Below are 21,380 nucleotides of genomic sequence, written 5' to 3'. Positions count from 1 at the left end.
TGTTTGTCCATAAGCCTTGTTTTATTAACTGAGTCCTACAGTATAGTATAGTAAATATTCCAGCGCGTGGATGAGGCTGACAGCTGTAGTTTGAGTTAACGGTTGGCAAATATGTTAAATATAAAAATCATCTAAATTATATTATGTTTGTAAAGACACACATTTCCACAGATTAATAAAACTGTTGCTTTGATATTAACTGAATAAGAAACTGCAAAATGTCAGTCAGTTGCCTGAAGGAGGGCAGGAATCAGAGGAACCTGTCAAATAAAAGCTGCCAGTACGTAGCTTAGGTTTACAGAGTCTATTACCCAGATAGATGACTCGGAGTTTAGCTTAACTCTCTTTCTGAAACAGAACATATATATTTTCCCTCAGCTCACAGTTGACAAACCCAGAATTACCACTCCTTCAACTCTCTGGACCCCAGATCTCCATTAAGGACCTCTTAAAACCACTTCCCTGTACAGGAAGATGGTTTTATAGTATGTGAATAAAAATGTGCGACAACCAACAAGACTCAAACTTTATTATTCCCTCAAGTGCTTTACATCAATCACTATAATGTACAAAATATCAGCTATACATAAACCATAGATTTCCCCATAAAAGTAGTTATTTTAACCAACATTCTCAATAAATACATATAAATACTAGTGCTTTCAGCATTAATCTCCTTAAAATAACGTTAACGCCACGTGGGGCTGCACGGCGTCAACGCGTTAGCACAGTTAGCTCGTTAAAGTGTTAGCGCCATGCAGCCCCACGCATGGGGTGAGATTTGCCGCGTTAATGCGGTTATAGCGTTAACGTCATTTTAATGAGATTAACACTGACAGCAGTAATAAATACACATATAAAATCTTTACAGCTGTTTAGTACTCAGTAGATAAAGTTTTACCATCAAATCATTTTCTCAACCTGGAATCACAACAAAACCGCTTTAGTTTCATAAAGTTCATAAACACTGTATGTGGAAATGATGACAGCTCTACACAAAGAAGTTACTCACTGCTGCTAAAAGCAGAACCAGGCAACACTTTGGGGTGTCTGGTGTTTAGCATGGGTAATTTGTGTTGCAATGTGGGGTTGAGTTCCTGAAATTTCAATGTTGAAACCATACAAATACATGATAATCAAGTGAATACTGATAACTAACCCCCAACCCATTAATGCACCCCCCCCCCCCCCCCAAAAAAAAAAACAAAACAAAACAAAAAAACAAAGAAAAACCTCACATTACCATTTTCTAATAAGGCACCACTTATCAGTGGGTTTATTTAGTGTCAATAAATCTTTTGCTAATGGCTTATAGAAAAATGAAGCACACAAAGGCAGACTGCAGTAGGCACATAGTGTGAAGGCACTTTACTGGATAGAAGATAATCTTTAAGGTCTCCGCTGTTTAAGTAGAATCACATTTTACTAACATCAGGCAGGAAGAAGTAGCAGGTACTGCTAGTTAGCAAAGCTAGGCTACATAGCCCTTAGCACCACTCCTATCTGCTCCTGTGGCATAGCTAATGTTTGGTGCGCTTGTTGCGAGGCGATATCAAGAGCCTACCTTCTGCTAACCGTCACAACATTTTTGACATGGACAAAAAAAGCACATAGGTGAAAGACAAACACATGCACAGGAAGTTTATTTCTCATTTTAAGCATAAAGATATAAAAAATGTAAACATTAGCCTAGCTTAATATTTATGTTTCTTAGCTTAAATAGCTGCTATGTTTCCTGCATTCTATTGTGAATAAAATACAGGCTCATTTACGTTTTAAATAGTGTCCAAACTTTCTTAGAACTTTGGTTGTATATGATGTTGTAATATTTATGACACACCATGCAGAAACCATGGTCTCTCTCACTTTTTTTCCGCTTCACTCCGCATGCGAGCCTTCTGCTTTGCGCTGAGCAGAGGAGGGAGGGGCGGTAGTTACACTTGCAGTAGCACAGGAACAGAGCGGGAGGGAGAGAGAAAGAGAGCCAGGGACAACAACGTCACATTAGAAAGGTATAGTAATCATCCACAACTATTTTCAGTTGCAGATGATAAAGGATTCAGAAAGTTTATTCATGCAGGTCCATATGACAGAGAATGTGCATGTTCTTTTTGTTTTCATAGTTTAATTTATATTTAATTGCGTTGTGGTTTGTAGTGTTTTGTGTTTTTTCACTTTAAAAATTTTAAAGGAAAAAGCTGAAAATTTAAATAGTTAAAAGTTGAACTGTGAATAGTTGTTTTTTGTATTATATGATTTATTTATTACATTTTATGTGGAGTGAATAAATAAAAGTATATTTACAGTGGCCCCTACAGACAAAGCACGTAAAAACTCCAAAACACGTAAAAACTCCAAAACACGTAAAAACTCAGAAGCACATAAAAACTCAAAACACGTACAAAAGACAACAGAAGTGCTCCAGAATGCTAGGGTGCAGTTTTGAGCTTTTGTTACCTAGTGGCTACACAAGCCAGGAAGTACCAACGACTGGATTTGGTGTGTGGTAATAACAGGTAAATAAACATTTTTTTAAAATTATTTGAATATATATGAGTGCTTGTGTATAAATACACAAACAATACACATATGCTTTCAGTTGTGTAATTTAAGTGATCTGGTAGCTCTGTTTTGGAAGTTCAGTTCATGCTAGAAATGTGTTTTGGAGTTTGTACGCGTTTTGTCTCTAGGGGCCACCGTAAATATTTATATATAAACATATATAAGTAAAACCACTTTGTTTTTACATTAGTAATTCCTTTTGTGCATAATTTTATATTATTGTTAATAATAAATTAATTAAAGCAACAAAACAACCTGAAGAGCCGGTTCAGAGCCGAAAGTGCCGGCTCTTTTTAGTGAGCCGAACCGAAAGAGCCGGTTCTCTAAAAAGAGCCGGAAATCCCATCACTAATGCAAATGGTATTCATTTGTAGGCTACAAGAAGCTGTGAATCGACCACAATCCACACCCCGTTACAGCCCAAAGACAGAAAAGCTGCTAGCATCACCAGCGGGGGAGGTTTTTCTTGCTGTCTGACATAAATGATAGTGTCGATGGGATCTCCCTCCCACATCCAAGAGGTTTGCTGGGACAATGATGGAAGATGAGTTCTTTATTTGCAGTTTATGCATGAGAAACTACTTGATAAATTACATTTTACAGATGTAGCTTTGAGAGATATTTGCAGACAGTGAATGTTGGAATGTTCAGTTGTTCTTGATTGTGTCATTGCTTGACTGTTGTTGTCTCAGTCGGAGGTTTTGGCCAGTGTCTCCCATGCTGCGTCACGTTTATATTGCAAGGTAAGATGTCAAAGAGCCGCAGCCGAGAATTAACTGGACTTAGCCCAAAACTAGAATGAATGCATTTTAGTTTTGTAGCTCTAACACCATCAAAGCTTCTACAGCTGCAAAATGAATGGTCTGTTTTATGATAATGATTATACATTCAAACTTATAGTTGCTGATGGATTCAGTATGAATTCAGTCAATGAAGACAGAATGAATTACCAATGACATAAAAGGGTTTGTTGACTACCACTTATACCTCTGTATAAATGGTGCCTTTTAGAAAGTGGAGCCAGTCACTTTACGATAATGAAAATGGTTTATTAGTAATACTTTGTGATTTGCTTTTGTAGTTTGTACCATGATTTCTAATGCTAATGACAATATAACCTGAAGTGAATCTTATACCACCTGAAAGCCTGTTTATTTGTTGCCACATTTGTACAGAAAGTGCATTTGTGGGTTGAGCAGCAGAGTTCAGTATGTGGGTTGTGCCCATGAAAAACTTGCTAAATCTTCTCTTCCAATGCCAAACAAATTATTCTGCTGACTGATGTTTGATGTTGTGTATCGAATTGGATGACTGAAGTGTGAAGAGACAAGACATATTTGCAATTTAGGAAGCAGGGGCCTCAGTAACATGTGGAAGCACCATACACAACCACAACAGCCGGTCACTTCCTTCTCATGCGGGTCATTAGCTTGGTCACCCACTGCTGTGGGATGAGATCGCATTCTTCAAGTTACATTTGTTGCAAGTCAGCCAATGTCAAATTGTTTTTCAGCATGAAAAACAAGTTGATCTCACAAGTGTTCAGTGGGGTTGAAGTCAGGACTGCAGGCAGGCCATCCTCAACAAATCCACTCAAATTCTGGAGGCAGTCTCTCTGTGATCTCGGAGGATAGAGTTAGCTACTTGGCTGTGGAGATAAGGGAATGCCAGCTGTTTCAGGATCTCATCTCGATATCTCTGCATCCAATGATGACATTTTTCCAGTGAGGATAATACCGCCCCACAACATAACAACGCCTCCACCAAAAGCAGTCAGCATAGCATTCTCCATGCACACTTCGACCTAAGTGTTATAGGAAGAATCTGGACTCACTGCTGAATATAACTCTACATCTTCAGGTTCCAGTGCACAAGTTGCCAAAATCAACTCGAATAGGTCTGATGGTGAAGAGCAGATATTAAAGCCCTATGCAGCAGGAGATGCATTTCTGTATTTCTGTAGAAGACCACTTCCTACGTGCTGACAGGGCGAGGAAACAGTTTTCTTGCGGTGTCGTCTTCTTGGAACGCACACATAGCAGCTTTTCTTTGACATCCCCTGTTATATGGAACTTGGCCTTCAATTTGGAGATTGTACTTGGACTTACTCAAAATAATGCTGCAGCTTGGTTTTGCGGAACACCAGATTGAAGTTGCCCTATGGTATGGGTCCTATTCAGATCAGTCAAATGTGGCTTAAGTGACACTAACTGACCCTGGCAGCCGGGTCCATGGTGCTGCAGATCACCACCAACTGAGCACCTAGGGCAGCAGAAGCTCAAAACAAGAGTCAATAATAGAAAAGGCTGTTTGGCATTGGGAGAGAGGATTTGGCAAGTTTTTCTTGAGTGCACCCAGTAAACTCAAATCTGCTGCACAACTCACAGAAGCAGTTTCCTAACAAATATGGCACCATTTGTTAGGAAATAAACAGGCTTTCTAAAGGTATAAGATTTACTTTACAACAAATACATTTGAAAACAAAAATGTGTCTTTTTTGTGATAAGCTTAGTTAACAGTTTGAAAACTGAAGTTTTTGGCCTGTGGAGGTGGTGTTCCCTCACAAAAGTTCAGTGGGGCAAGAAACTCAAAGAGTCAGAACAGATTATTTGGATTGGCGGGTCCATATAGGAGGTTTCTATGAGTCCAAAGAGGGTCTGATGTTTTTTTAATGATGATGTCTTTAAAAAAGAAATTAATTTCTCAGGTAAACGTTGGAAAGGTTTCCTTAAAAACCTTTCCAACGTTTAGAAGGGGAAAACGTTGCTCTTTGATCACCTGTTCGGTGCTGTGTTGCTACATTTATATGCAAACTGTTACACACCGCACAGACTGTAAAGCATCGGATCTCAACCTCGCCTAGTGAAACACTGACTGCTCGTGTTTTTTGCCCCGCTGGACTTGAGGTCATGCTGGCACTGTGATCTCTACAATTCCTGTAATGGGGACTGTAATAGTCTAATGGGCACAATTATAAACCAAAAATGTGTTAGTGTTATTGGAAGACCTTATCTCATCTGTAATACTTGGCCCACACTGGTTCCAAGTGTATGTTTGGTATCCAGTTAATTCCGCTGGAACTGTAGTGTAGTATACTCACAGTAGAAGACAAATACTTCTGGATGCTTGAGTCAGTTCTTTGAGGTTGGGCAGTAGTCCACAGATGTTAAGCGTGCCATTGTCCACTGCTGAGACTTTGACTGTAGGCATCCAGGAAAGCAAACAGCATTCTGCTCAGTCCTTTCAGACTCCAGTTTGACCTCTGACCTCTACTGTCAGTGCTCCCGCTCCTGGCTTCCTTCCTGTTTTTCTGAACTAGCGTTCTCTGGGTACTGTTCGTTGGTCTCCTGCCCATCATCAGCCTCTCTTAAAGGGGCTGCCGGGTCTCTGACAACACTTTCCATCTCTACCTCCCCCTCCAGCTCCTCCTCTGTCTCCTCCTCCACCCGGCCCACAGTGTCTGGGATGATCTCCACCTCAATGTCTGACGAATCTTCACTCTCCTTGAACCACACAGTCTTCTGGCCCTCCTTCCTCCGCTGCTTGGTCAGGATTGACCTTGCACTATATTCATCCTCATCTTCTCTGCCCCTCCTGGAGGGTCTCACTGAGGGACTCCCCTTAGGGATGTGGTTAGTATAGATGCCACATGAAGAACAGTGGTGGCTCCGCCTCTCTAGGGGTATGACGCGGCCCCGGGCCTGGGGGAAGGTGCTCCTTCTGGGGAGAACATTGTTCCAGCGTCTGGCTCCCCGACGGCTCAGGTCCCCCTCATTCTGGAAGCCATCATTGGTGTACTGCAGGGAGTCTCTGTGGCCACTTCGGGGCTGGCCGGACTGCAAACATGGGCTCAGGCACTACAGTCAGGAGAGAGGTTCCTCATTAATAAAGCAGTTAATGCATGAGGTACTGCCAATGCACTACCTTCAGTCTGTCTCTGAAGTCTAAACAATGGAGGTGTCTATTTATACTTTATCATATAGCCAATAAAGGCTTCGTAGGCTTTCACTTGATCTATGAATAAGTCGGCCAAGCAGAAATGCAGTTTATCTAGTCTCCAATAATGAATTCCATGTTATTATATTACATATGTACAAAAATAACCACTATTTACTTTAATAGTGTAATGTGCAGTAACAATGTTACCACTTTTAAAAGCTTAGTTTCAGGCTGAGCCAAATTCTTTCTTTGTCACAGTCACAAATTATCCAAAATGTTTGTGTTTCAGTTTTGCTGAATGAAATCCTGGTATTTTATGAGAAACTACATATTCAGTTGAAACGACTGTACGGGTGGTTAATGAGTCAGCCAGTTTGCTAATGTCTGAAAACCAAACTCACTCTCATCTGAGAAGCAGTTGGTTCAAATCATTATAAAAAACCCAGAAGCCACTAAGTCATAGGACCTACACTGGCTACACCAACTGTTTTTTACCTTATCATTGACTGAGACACTGCCATCCAAGAAAGAAGATCCTGCTTCAACATCTTCAATCTTGACTAAAGTTTGTAACTGACTACACTGACAAAGAAAATATGTTTTAGAGGGAAAATAGAGTTGTTTTACTGCAATTAGGAAAGGAGAGACCTGCAATGCAAAGAAAACTGTAACAACTGTTAAACATGGTGAAGGCAGCATCGGGCTCTGAGGCCAGTTTGCTGTCAGTAGAACTGGTATATTTTAGGTGGACTAGCACACAATTCATCAGCATAGCCTCAAACCATCTGTTGAAACTTACTTGAAACTCACATCACAAGCCTTTGAAATGTATTTGGACTTTTTTTTAAAATCAGCTCCTATAGTAACCACTCCACCTGACAGTTAAATATCTGATGAAAATTATACCCAAAGCTTGTTGTCAAGGTTGATTCTTGCTAAGGGACATTTTTTACAGTATATGTATACTGCAAATGTTAACTTTGACACTTTGTTTACTTTAGAAAACAATAAATCATTTGTATGATGTGTGCTGTGAGATCAGAAAGAAGGAAAGACTGAAAGCCTGATATTGTCTGTTACACTCATTTACATGATGTCCAAGATGGAAAGCAGTGAGGAAGGATTAAAGATTTGTAAACTTATCATCTTTTCACCGGTTTAAAATATTTCCATTGCCAAACCGACTAACCTCACATAGTTTGTCCACACCCGTATTTCCCTTCCACAAGTGGGAAACTAAGAAGCCAATAACAATCAGGCAAAGGATCAGCAGAGCTGCCATGATCAAGCCCAGAAGCGCCATGTCACCTGGACGATAGCCGATGTTTGAGGGAGATGGGCTGGCTAAATCTGCACAGGAAGAAAAGCAAAGGACTTAAGGTTAAAGGAATGATTATTATTAAAGCTATGATTTCCTTTAACTTTGATTAAAAATGAACAATTAACACAGTGCCCATTTTGAATTTCACTGAAATGTTCAGGAGGACCCAAATGGGCTCCCAGCCTCAGTATGAAGTAATATTTCTGGCTTACATTTGACTTTGTTTTACAATATTACAAATAAAGAATAACAGCAAGCCCTTTAATTTTGAAGAATAAACACAGTTTTGTGTTCCCTCCTTGAGAGGTAATAATATATCATATTTTAGGTTCATTTGAAATCATTAGTATAAAAACTGTTTTTTTTTATAAAGATTTAGTAATGTTTTTAGTGATTTCGTTTTTACTGATATGACATGAAATTAGAAACAGGAGAAATAAGGTGAAAGTTTTTCCAGTCCGAAGTCTCACCAGGTATGACCTGAACTGAGAGGGCTGCAGTTCCAAACTCCCCTGTTGTCACATCCACTGCTCGGAGCTGCAGAAAGTAAAAGTTTAACAGCTTACAAAGTGTCAAGAACCAGGAAGTCTTTGCTCTCATTGTGCCATGACGTTTTAAAAAGTCACCTGAAGAGCGAAGGACTCTGTCTTCACAACTCTTTTCAGTATCACGAAACCATCAGAGGTCACATTGACGTAGCTGCTGTACTGAACCTCGTATTTGACATCTGGATTCACACCCTGACAAACAAAGATTTTATCTTGTTAGTTTAGCATTAGTTGTGCATTTAAAGCTGCTTTAAGTGATTTCTAACCAGCAGGAGGTAGAAAATAATGACCAGCAACAGCTTGCACAATAAACGTAATTGTGATCGTGTACCTTTTTAACTGTACAGGGGTTAATCATCATTAGCTCCGGCATGCAAAATAAACACCTGCACATTTTTACAAGTACTCTAGTACTCCTGTACATTTAAATCTGTATAATCTACTACACTAGAAACAGATTTAGTATGTTCTTCCTGTAAGCAGTTCTTTCAGCCAGGGTTAAATAAGAGCAAGAACTTTAAGTTATTCTTCTCTGTATGACTTTATCAGGCTCTGACATGGTTGTGGAGGAATTTTGCCCCACTTTTCTCTACTTGTTGTTTCAGGTCACTGAGGCTTTAATTTCACACAGTGCTCTTAAGGTCCTGCTGAATTCCAATCAGCTAAAAGTCCGGCCTGGAATGTGGCACTGCAACACCTCGATTCTTCCATGTTCAGCCATTCTGTTGTCCTGTTACATGACCTAGACTGTAGTCTAATATATAGCTGTTCTATTATTATTACACGCTTTATGCTTGGGATGAAATTACCGACACTTTGGGTTAGCATCCACCTGAATGGCCCAGACCAGCAAAATGCCAAAACAAATGATTTCCTCGTAGCACGTGTACCTGACAGTCGGTCGGTCTCTACAACCCTTCCATGTGTAAATCAGCAGCATCCATAGCTGACCTTTTCAGTTAACTCAGTAGGGTGTTACTAATGGTTTTGCTTATTGTAGCTACAACCAGCCAAACATCAGGGTTAGGCTTATAACATATACTATAATATTTAGCTTTGATTTCAAAGAGCGCTCACACTGGCGAAGTCTTCGTCCCGTGCTCGGACCCTGAAGGGTCGGTTGGTGTTTCGGTCTCGGAGGATCATGGTCTCAGGCACAGAGTTGCTGTAGATAAATCCTTCATATCGCTCCCTTTCAAAACGAGGAGGACTCCTGCTCTTCTTCATCACATCAATGGTAACCTGTGTCACTGCAAACTGATCTCTGTTGGTCACCTGTGATGCCTGATAGTAAAACCAAATATCTAATTCCTGAAAATCTGTATTTTCTTTATATTATTTGACAAATGTATATAATATTTGTTTTACCAGGATAGTGAGAGTTATTGGACCAACAATATCAGCAGCTTTGGTCATTGTGATGTTCCCCGTTTCTTCATCAATCTGAAATATATTTCCTTCGTTTCCTACAGATAAAGGAAAAAAACACATAAAGACAAATAAGAGCATTTTCTTTATGCTGCCCTACAAACCAGCAGAATAAGCTTACTTTATTATTTAACCACGACCTGAATCTGACTTATTGAAATTCGACCTCATTAACAGAATGGTGCCATGAGAGCGTGTACAAAAACAAACTAAGCAGCAGTGATTGCAAAGTGGGTGCAATCACTTGGTCGTTGCTAGCCTCTAAATGGCACCAGGTAACGATGATTTACTTATTTTTTTCTTCTGAGCTTCTTATATCACACGATTAGATGAACAATTAAAAATAAATGGAAAGGATTAAAAGCATTTTGATAACTACTTTTAGTAGTAGAGCCTTCAAACTTCTATCAGTTCAATTCAATTTTATTCATACAGCGCCAAATCACAACAACAGTCGCCTCAAGGTTCTTTATATTGTAAGGTAGACCCTACAATAATACATACAGATGATACCAAGTAAGACTGGTTTCTGAGTTTTACACAAGGCTAAGCATCAGGCTTTCAAATGAATTAAAAGTCTGTCTGGGTCTTTGGTTGATTAATAGGCTGGTGTGAAAAATTGCTGCCACACCGCCCCCTCGGCCTGTGCTTCGAGGTTTCTGGTAGTTAGAATGACTCGGGGATGTTGATTCATTTAAACTAACATAATCATCCTGCTGCAACCAGGTTTCTGTAAGGCAGAGTAAATTGATTTGTTGATCAATTATTAAGTTTAATAATCCACATTTCACTGTTTTACTCTTTGGTTCAGATGTGGATACTGTATTGTTCTTTCTTTGTGATTGTTTATGTTTAAGTTGTTTGTTGCTGGTTTTTAGTTTGTTTTTTGTCTGTTTGGAAGCTGACACAGTCTCTATGGAGATGGATTTTGGGGGGGGGGGGGGTAGCAGGAGGAGAGAAGCTGCAGAGAGGCGTGTAAGACTGTCTGTCTATATGTGATAATCAGTTTAATAAGCACACCAAACTGAAACTGTTGAGTGTAAAACTCGGGTCCTCCAAAGGTTTTTTATCCGACCTCGTAATATTCTGTAGCTGATCTGCTCGCTCTTGTTCTTGTCTCCATCCTTGGCAAACACAGGTCCAGGTTCCAGCACCAGCGGGCCTTCCTGAAGGTGAAAATCAGTATGTATTCATTTCAATTCAATTCAATTCAATTCAATTTTATTTATATAGCGCCAAATCACAACAAAAGTCACCTCAAGGCGCTTCATAGATACAGAGAAAAACCCAAAAACGCAACAATCATATGACCCCCTATGAGCAAGCACTTTGGCGACAGTGGGAAGGAAAAACTCCCTTTTAACAGGAAGAAACCTCCGGCAGACCCAGGCTCAGGGAGGGGCGGGGCCATCTGCTGCGACCGGTTAGCTGTTATCGTGTGTCCTCCACACTGATTGATTTCACAAGTCATTACCGTTAATATTGCTATCACTGAATAAATACTGGCAAACACAACATGTAAAAATCACCAAAATTTGCATCGTCCCCATGTCATTGGATCTCGTTGCAGGTTTTAGCCTGTAATGTTTGGCCCTACAGTGGAACCTGAGCAAGTGTCCTCCCTCACAGATAAACCAGTGCTGAGGTTTCCCTGAAAGGCTGAGATGTCATGATGCTGGTATCTTAGGATCACTATGATCACCAACACACGCAAGCACTGCTCTGATGATAATTTTATTACCCTGAAATTTTCTTTGCACACCTGTGTGGTGTTTTGGTGCCCAGCACAGAAGTGCACACCTGCCATGGTCTGTCAAATAAAGCAGCTCGAAGCTGATAGTTCTTATTTCATAGAAACTGTGTGACAGACTGCTGCCGCTGCAGTGATGAACATCAGAACGAACCCTCAGAGCTTCGATGGAAACATTTCTGAAAATGTTTAATCATTTACATTATTCACTCCCCAGATAACAAATGTATTTAAAACGGCATGAAGGTTATTGTGACCCTCAAATGTCTGTGCAGCGTACAGACTTAAGACACTTTGTCCTGTTTCCTGTGTATTTGATTTTTCTGTGTAGCAGCTAAAGTAACAGTGTTTGCCTGGATGTGCACACTCTTTGTCCAAAGTAGCACAGACTGGTATACATTTCATATAGTCGTAAAACTGTACTTGGTTAAATAAAGAATATGTTTTATACAGAAAACCAGTTTTTTAGATGATAAATGTGTTTTCATGACATCATATCAAATATGAACTTCCCCTGTATAATAAGGTTTTTATGAGCTAGAATAGCACGATGGCTCTTGCATAATTAAAATAAGGCCCAGAGATGTCAGCCATGTGAGCGACTTCCTGTTCAGGTGAAGCGCATTTCTTTTCTTGCTGTGATGTAAACGCCAGAGTCAGACCCCACCTGTTTCTCTGTGAGGTTGACTTTGCCTCTGTAGCCGCTGCTCACACACAGTTTAGCATTTCCTAAGTTTGTCCTCGTGCATGGCTGAAACCACGGGGGCCGGTTGTCCACATCCTTCACACGCACTGTGATGGTGGCCACAGAGGTGAAGAAGGGCTTGTTGGAAGCTGAACCGTTGAACGTGTCCTGTAAGAAGCAGACTTCAGACTGGTTTTTACAGAAAAAGCAGAGCCTTGCAGGATGTTTTCATAAGTCATTACTGTACCTGCACGTGTAAGACCAGCGAGATCTTTTGTACAACATCGTAGTCCAGGATGGTTTTCACAAGAATCTTTGGAGTATTGACGTTTTCCAAGCGGAAATACTTGTCCTGAGGAAAACCGACAGAGACAGATCAGCTGATCTCACTTGGATTTTGTGGCCTGAAGCCTGAACAAAGGCTATGCTCAAAGGTCCATCAGAGGTTAGCAATTGAGGGAACCTTTACACTTTTCTTCCCGTTGTTAATAATGAAGCTTTAGTCATAGACATAATTTTGTCCAAGAGAAGTTGATTCATGTGGAGCCTGGGCCTCACAGATCAGTGTGATGTAAACAAACAGCAGATGCATGTATTCCATTCATTTGTCTAAATGCGTCCGAACTTCATCATAGTCATTTGGACATAGTTTGTCTTGTCTTACTGTTGTTGTCTCCAAGCGATAATACAGCGGCTGTGAATCAACATCTGTGGCTTCTATCAGACCAATACTGGAGTTGACCGGAATGAGCTGCAGGACATAAAATGGTTCAAAGAGGAAACACAAACACATGTTGTTCTACAAGCATGAAAGAGCAGTGCAGCCCACCTCATTCACATCCAGCACATAGTGGTTCTGAGCAAAGTTGGGGGGGTTATCGTTCACGTTTTCAACCAAAACCTCGACGGACTCGTTCACCTTGAGGAGAGAGAATCAGCTCAGCTTCAGTCAAACAGTGAGAACACAACAACACATCGAGGCACTGCTCCTAACAACACAACGACACAACAGCACTCAAGCCTTATAAACATGCTCTGTGGGCGGAGTGAAACTAGGAGACAGATTTAGAGTGTGACACGCATTTTCTGTTTAACTTGTTATATAATAATACAATATAATTTTTACATTTATAGACACAACTTACAGCAATGATAAACATTTTTAAAAAGTAAAAAATAACTGTTCATTTCCATTTTTATATTCATCTAGTTTTTCTTGCCAAAGTCACACGGGGTGACTGGTGATGGGGCAAAAAGAGCCGGTGCAGCTCTGGAGCTGAAGAACCCTGACAGGTGGAGTCCCTTACATGAGAACATACCGTATTTTCACGACCATAAGACGCACTGTGCTAAAAGGCGCAGTCTCAGTTATGTGTGCCATTACTGTATTTAACACACACATAAGGCGCACTGGATCATAGGGCGCATACAAGTACCGTATGCGTATTTAAAAATAAAGCGGGAGCAAACCTGAGTTCGGTACCTTACTCACATTTTTATTACCAGTAATCGTCATCATCAACAACACACAAGCATACAAGTGTGCGTATTTAAAAATAAAGCAGGAGCAAAACAAAGTTTGGTACTCACATTTTTATCATCAATCAAACCCATCGAAGTCCTCATCCTCTGTGTCTGAATTGAACAGCTGCGCTAAATCTTCATCAAACATGCCAGGTTCACTTTCTTCACTGTCAGAGTCACTTTCCGTGCCGTGCGGCTCCTCGGAAATGATGCCGGCTTTTGCGAAAGCTCGAACAACAGTGCCAGCAGACATGTTAGCCCAAGCATCTACAATCCATTGGCAAATTGTGGCGTAACTCGCCCGGCGCTGGTTTCCACTCTTGGTTAAATTGTGGTCTCCATCGGTCATCCATCGCTGGATGTGTTTGTCGCCGATGTGTTTGCTGCAGTAGGAGCGGAAGATGGCCAGCTTTTCCTTATAATCCGCTGGAAGTTGCTGCGCTACCGTAGTCCTGGTCCGGATGGAAAAATGGCACCGTTTCATAAAAAGTGAAAGTGAAACTGCTTTTAGCCGAATGGTGACCGTCAAAACGCTTCTCCCGCTCGTTCTTTGCTTGATGATCGCCTTATGTCCGCGGAAACTCAGCTGCGTCTTCTTGACCTGCCGGAGCTTGTTTTCCAGCTTCCTCCACTTGCGAACCATCGATTCATTAATCTTAAATTCTCTCGCCGCTGCTCGATTTCCATGTTCCTCCGCGTAGCTGATGGCCTTCAGTTTAAACTGTGCTTCGTAAGCGTGTCTCTTTGCCATTTTCAGGGTTGTTAAAACAACGATGTCCTGCATAACGCACATACCTGTTCTTTTATACAGGTATGTGCAATAAAGTCAACGCACACACTTCACCCTTTAGCGTTCTCATGGTGTTCTCTACTACGTCCTCCTTACAACACACAGGGCGCACTGCGCTATAGGGCGCGCCGCACTTTTTGAAGAAAATCTAAGACTTTTAAGTGCGCCTTATGGTCGTGAAAATACGGTAATGTTGGCATTAGGCGTGTACAGGTGACCTGATGTCTTGACTTTCAGATTCATTTCCCCCAGACTCGGTTCATTTGCTGACTTCTGTCTGTTTTTAATGTGATGACTCTTACTCACAGATCTAGAGCCAGCTCTGCTGCACTTTATCCACACCATCAGAGTCGCGCTGGGCAATGACTAATAAAGAAACAAAAACAGATACATGGGACGCGCCTACTGCAGGAATATTCTGAAATATTATTAGCTGTAAAAGAATACAAATAAATGTTCATAATGATATCATTACAGTACATGCTCATATAACCTAGGTCAGGGTCGAACTCCAGGCCTCGAGGGTCGGTGTCCTGCAGGGTTTAGATCTCACCCTGGCTCAATACACCTGAATCAAATGATTAGTTCATTACCAGGCCTCTGGAACTTCAAGACATGCTGAGGATGTCATTTAGCCATTTGAATCCGCTGTGTTGGATCAAGGACACATCTAAAACCTGCAGGACACCGGCCGCCGAGGCCTGGAGTTCGACACCTGTGACCTAGGTAGTCCTGAAAACACTTTATAAACTTTCTGCATACCACATTCTAATATCCAATTCCAAAAACTGATCACATATCTCTTATATACATTATTTGTGTTCCATACATCACCTCATAGTCCAGGCCTTTCTTTACCATGAGGGCGTTTCCTTTCAGGTAGAATAAATCTTCAGGGTTCACCGTCACTGTCAGAGTCACATCACTGTTGGAGCTGATTTTGGCCACCTGGACGTCAGCCGTGTTGTTTTCTGACACTGGTATGGGGCCAGGGGGCACTGTGCAAACTGGGAGAGCATAGGTGACAGAAACATGTGCAGTGATTGAGGTTTTACACCAGCAAAATGGTCCATGGCCTGTATTTGTATAGCACTTCACACAACCTGTCCTCCACACATTCACACACTGGTGATGGCAAGCTACATTGTAGCCCTGGGGCGCACTGACAGAGGCAAGGCTGCCAGACACTGGCGCCACCAATAGGCAAAGGGTGAAGTGTCTTGCCCAAGGACACAACGACTGACACTGTCCAAGCCGGGGCTCGAACTTGCAACCTTCCAATTACAAGGCGAACTCCCAACTCTTGAGCCACGATCGCCCAACACACAGAGAGAGCTCAGGAGGCTATGCTGTGGCTTCATCACTCCCTGCTAATGTGTCCCTGCTAAAGTCTGCAGATCACAGACACAGACGTGTATATGATACAGTCACCTGATGGACTTTACTCTAAAATAAATTAAGCTTTTGCCAGCACCCATTGTTTTCTGAGATGGTAAACCTCGGTTTATTTGCACTTTAATGTCAAAGGTTAATCATCAACTCGTAGAATACAAGCACTTCCTCTTTGATCAGTTGCTCCTTTTATGAGTCACCACAGCAGCTCATCTGCCTCCATCATGTCTTAAATCCTCTTCTGTCCTCCTTCACTGCATCTTTTAACCTTCCCTGTGGTCTTCTTCTCTTTGCCTTCACCATCATTTGTCCACCATATCCACTATCCCTCCTCTGCACATGTAAAACCATCTTTGCTTCTTAAACTTTGTCTCCAGATTTCTGGACACTCCTCTTCAGCCACTCCACCCTGCCTGCACTCTTTTTCACCTCTCTCGAGCCACTAGTCGCAGCTTCACTTTTCAACCTTCCCTCTTATTCAGACACATGCATGTGTGTAGAATACACACACACACACACACACACGACTGGCTTGCACACCGGGGCTTAGGATTGTGTTTTGTTTAAGCCACATGCTAAAATATGCACATTTTCAGAAAATATAGAACATTTTCTTACTTGTGTTATTCGTTTAAGGCCTGATAGTTTTTCTGTGAAAACCTTTTATATCTGGGTGGTCCATATTTGTTAAAATTCCCCACAAAAGCGGCAGACATCAACCTCATCCTAAACTTATAGATGCCACTGATGAGCTTGTGGATGTTAAGAGGTTAAATTACAGGAAATACTTCTAGTAATGACGATTCTGAACATTTAGAAGTATTGAGATGTAAACATAGTTCTAAATACAGTAAATATAGAAATATTAAAACCCCAGTTCTGAAAAGGCTGGAGCACTGTGAAAACGTCCTAACGTTAGCTCGTTTACTCGGTAACAGTTCCAGAGATCATTGTCTGCTGTCTGCTCTCTTCAAGCCGGGACAAAGCCTTGCATGTTTCAGCAACACAATGCTAAACCTCGTATTGTAGCTGTTATAATAGCATGGCATTGCAGTAGAAGAGTCTGAAGTGGCCCGCTTGCAGTTCAGACCTTTCACCAACTGAAAACCTCTGTCCCAAAAGTTCAGCAGTTCATATCCTAATTTCCTCACGTTTCAGGAACAGCGTTAAAAGAAGAGGAGATGCTGCACAGAGACAAACATAGCCCGGGCCCACAGGTTTTGTGACGTGTTGCTGTCATAAAATTCAAATTTACCTTTTTTTACATTTTGTCATTTGAAACATTTGGTTTTCTCTGTTCTACTGTGAATGATGTATTGGTCTCTGAGATTTGTAAATCATTACATTCTGTTTTTATTTATCTGTAACTCACACAGCATCCAAGCTTTTTGGGATAAAAATCTTAAATCAATGTAAAAACTGAGAAAAAATGTTTTACATTAACCCTAGGGATCAAATGTTCACAGCTACATTAGTAGCTCCTGTGATGGTTCACATCATACTGTGATAATACGATCTGTGAACAAAACAATGTTATTACCAAAAATAGTGGTTAGTTACATCAGGAACTGTACAGCATGTACAAAATATATCTAACAAATGAAATCAGTCCTGAGCATGGCATTGGTTGGTTTCCACCTTAAGATTCGCCCATGATGTGACCGTATCACTTGGCCTAAGGATTTGTGTGCCTGGCACTTTGATCATATATTATTCCTGAACTCTTCCTTCTCTTTAGTTTTGAGATTTTTTTTCAACATACGGCACAAAAACACAGTTAGCCCGACCCCTTCAGGCCTCTCAATAAAGAAACAAGAAAATATGCACTTCTCTTTTTTAGGTGTGAGTTTGAGAGGACACAAAAAGGGTGACGATCTCTTCTTCAAGGATGAAAAACTGCCCCCACACACATTCTGTCCACAGATTATCATCCACAGGTCCTCATCCAGCCCCACATCACCGCCCTTCACAGAAAACAAAGCTCCACTCACTTCTTTGAGCCAGACAAAGGTTATAAAGGCAGACTGCAATGAAGCATCCAAGGACAACGTCTACAGGTTTGAGCTTCGATTTCAGTTCCATGTCCTGATTTCAGCAGCAGCAACAAATGAAGTCCCGAGGAGGATGAGGAGCCCCGTGGTACCAGCTGGTACTCGTCAGCATAATGCCCCGTTTGTGCTGCTCCGAGAGTGGGAGTAGACTACAGTCGCAATGTTTGTGACTTCATCTTACGGGCACATATTGCATTAAGCGCCTGCCAGCAGAGGACTCGCAGCCTCCCACTAAAATACTTGCATCTCTTTTAGCTGGACTGGTCATTCTGTACTGGTGCCCCTGTTTTTTTCTGGGAGAAATCCAGCAGAGGAAACTGGAAACTTTTCTCATGCATTGATATATTTTAGGTAGACAGCCCTTTCAATTTGCTTCTTTGTATGACTCACTAGTGATGACATCTATGAAAACATCTAAACAGTAGTGAAGTGTCCGGCAGGAGTAACAGATGGGTTCAAGATGGGAGTGGGATTATATCAGGGACCCTCTCTGAGCCTATAATGAACACTAACGCAGGCAAACAGGAAAGAATCGTTTTTACTACTACAGGAGTTGTTTGACTCCTCTTGCAGTCATTGTTCAGTCAAACTCAAAGGTGGGGCTTCTTTTTCAGTGTGACCAGCAGACTAGTTTTCATTTATCACCACTGTCAGTATTGAATAACTGGATTTTAACATTTATAAGGTGGAACTATTATGCTTTTCCTTATTTTGTGCCATGCATATACTCTCCCAGTGGTGGGGGTCTACACTTAAAATTAGCAGTAATTCATATAATGAGCCCACGTTGAACTCTGTGAGCAAAAAACTCAGGCTGCAGGCTACACTAAATACTCAGTCAGCTTTGGTTCTGAATAATATCCATGTACTGTGTCTGCCACAGCACGTAGTCTGAAAAATGATCTACAGTCCTAGTTCCTACAAAAGTCTTGAATGTAAGAGACAAAGTAAGAAAAAACACAACATTTATACAAAAGTTTTGAAAATGAAAACAAAAAACAGAAATGTTTCTGTGTCCTCTGCTTCCTGTCTCATCCCTCACATGATGACAATGACAGAAAGTTACACTGGCACAAAGTGGGACACATAATGGCCTCACATGTGGACAAAGCAGCACTGTGCACACACTAGGCTGTAGTACATCGCACAAATACCCTCCCCGCATCTGTGTGGGAACAACAAGCTCAGAGTGTCATGATGTCACACAAAGCTCATACATTGTGCCTCCATGCAGAAATGCTTCTCACCAACACAGGCAGCTCATCAGTCTGTAAACATTATATATCTATCTATATATATATGTATATATGTATATATATATGTACATATATACATATATATATATATGTGTGTGTGTGTGTGTGTGTGTGTGTGTGTGTGTGTGTGTGTGTGTGTGTGTGTGTGTGTGTGTGTGGATATGAAGGGGGATTCTTTTTTTCCTTGGTTCTCATGAAGATATATATACAACCAAAATATCACTGAAGTTAAAATAAGTGCTAATTGAATGATGTAATTCCTCTTACGTCCACCAGGAGGAGCCTGAGATCCTCAGTTTAGACAAACTAAAATATTTTTTGGCCTTTTCATTGCATCTACATTCTCAGCTGATGTGCTCCGGAGCTTTTAGAAGAATCTCACGGTCTTTCTCAGTAAGACATAGTGAGAAAGATTTGCTACACATACAGTGATAACAAAGTATAGCAGAGACAAATTGTATACAACTGTGTTATACTAACAAGCTTTATTGAAGTGTTTATACACAAGTTACAGAAATTCCACAGACATTAGAATTGTAGCATAAAGTAGTTATTAATGAGTTATAGCAAGCTTTCACACCTTTTATAAATTCTGTACAGGTGTGTGATGTTAAAGCATTTCCTGTTTTTCTACTGACACATTCATATATACAAACCCTGCCATATTAACTTATATTGGCACAATGACAGTGATCAGTCAAATTATTAACTGACGCTGACAGGTTACGATAGTCTGTAATCATCACACCTTGACAGATGAAAGAAAAGCAGATTCAACATCTTCACAGAAAAGTCTTTTCAAATGACTTCAAATAGACAAAGACGAAAGAGGAACAAATGAGTTCAGTGATTTCTAACACAATTTTAAAGAGACACAAAACATGTGTGTCTTGGAAGACACTGAGGAAACAAAGCAAAGCTACAATGAAATGCAAAGCACCTTAGATAAAATGACTACAAATGATATAAAACATCAAAGGAAAGACGCACAATGATGACAAAGAGATGTACAGCAGACAAACTTACACAGCATCTTACACACTCAATGTTCTGGGAGAATTAGTAAAGCTGTGTGAGGATAGGTTCCAATTAGCACATCAAAAAGATGTAACAAATAAACACGCAAACAAAAACAACTTCCCAAAGACATAAAAGCATTTCAAACAGACACAGAACAACTTCAAAGAGATCCCCAATAACTTCAGATACACGAAAGATTACTTCAAAAAAACCCAAATGGCCACAAAAAGCATCTTCAGTGCAAAGCTCTGAAGGGCCTCTATAATATCTGTGTCCATAGGTCCGTTTCCTTTCATCTGTCCATGTGGACAGTATGTGCAGCAGGAAGGAAAATAAACCAACAGATTTGTTTAACCACCACTGTCATGCCGAGGTGGGTGACTTAACTCTAACATGTTACACTAACTGGATACTCAACATTGAAAATGAATATGTATAATAAAAATGTATGAAAGGCAGTATGTCAAGTTGTATCTTATATAACAACAATCCTGACGTGAGTTATAGGTAATAATTTGAGCTGTGTTTGGTGATGTAACTGTTACTCAGCGTCGGGGAGGGGTTAACAGAGGAAGTAATCTCATTAGAGACCTACTTAATGGAATTCTTATTCTATTAAGCTGGAGCTGTGTCTTTAAGCCTTGTGATGGATAGTACAGCTGTTTCAGAGTTTTTTCTCATTGAGAAAAAGTTTTACTGCCTAGTTTAGAATGAATTGTTTTGTTGGGGTTTTCCTTTTTCAATTTCCAAACTAAACTGGATAGAACTTCATCTTTGGCTCTCTTCCACAGTGTGCTATTTTATCCTGTCTCCCTCCCCTTATTCCCAACCAATCATGACAGCCTGGTTCTGCTGGATGTTTCTTCCTGTTATGAAGGAGTTTTTCCTTCCCACTGTCACTTTCTCGTAGGGGATCGTCTGATCGTCTTGTATTATTGTCAAATCTTTACCTTTATATATAAAGCATCTTGAGACAACAAACCACATGAAATTTTCAAGACTGAAAAACAAATTCAACACCTGCTAAAATCAAACACTGAGAATCATGTTTGTTCACTATAATTGGTAACATAATGATGTCACGCTATTAAGCATCATTAAGGTATTAGCAAGT

The 21,380-nt window shown here is 40.7% G+C and overlaps 1 protein-coding gene across 2 annotated transcripts; it reads right to left on the bottom strand.

Moving 5' to 3' along the window:
• Positions 1 to 512: 512 nt before the first annotated feature.
• Positions 513 to 18,039, bottom strand: cdhr5a (cadherin-related family member 5a). 2 transcript variants are annotated; one of them, XR_003270132.2, is made up of 15 exons: positions 17,931 to 18,039; positions 15,382 to 15,554; positions 14,854 to 14,913; positions 13,063 to 13,152; positions 12,898 to 12,984; positions 12,481 to 12,585; positions 12,216 to 12,401; positions 10,874 to 10,964; positions 9,739 to 9,836; positions 9,448 to 9,654; positions 8,449 to 8,562; positions 8,293 to 8,359; positions 7,691 to 7,851; positions 5,663 to 6,419; positions 513 to 1,939 (listed from the first exon to the last, which is right to left on the bottom strand). XR_003270132.2 is itself a non-coding variant. In XM_026147311.2 (14 exons), exons 1-14 carry the CDS (start codon positions 18,019 to 18,021, stop codon positions 5,838 to 5,840), a joined length of 2,112 nt encoding a protein of 703 aa, XP_026003096.1. In that variant the 5' UTR covers positions 18,022 to 18,039; the 3' UTR covers positions 513 to 5,837. The 2 variants fall into 2 exon arrangements, 1 of the variants encoding a protein (XP_026003096.1); XM_026147311.2 differs by having other exon boundaries at positions 513 to 6,419.
• Positions 18,040 to 21,380: the final 3,341 nt, after the last annotated feature.

Source organism: Astatotilapia calliptera, chromosome 1, assembly GCF_964374335.1.
Source record: "Astatotilapia calliptera chromosome 1, fAstCal68.1, whole genome shotgun sequence".
NCBI lineage: Eukaryota > Metazoa > Chordata > Actinopteri > Cichliformes > Cichlidae > Astatotilapia > Astatotilapia calliptera.
The sequence above is the reverse complement of the archived record's forward strand: the minus strand, read 5'-3'. Positions and strand labels throughout refer to the sequence as shown.

Bases quoted from the DNA above. Each gene is read 5' to 3' on its own strand.
- cdhr5a (XM_026147311.2), bottom strand. From the start codon at position 18,021: ATGGAACTGAAATCGAAGCTCAAACCTGTAGACGTTGTCCTTGGATGC. The intron at 12,402-12,480 runs GTACAGTAATGA...TGCTTCTTACAG, and splicing joins CGCTGGTCTTACACGTGCAG to GACACGTTCAACGGTTCAGC. The intron at 7,852-8,292 runs GTGAGACTTCGG...CTTCCTGTGCAG, and splicing joins CTCAGTTCAGGTCATACCTG to ATTTAGCCAGCCCATCTCCC.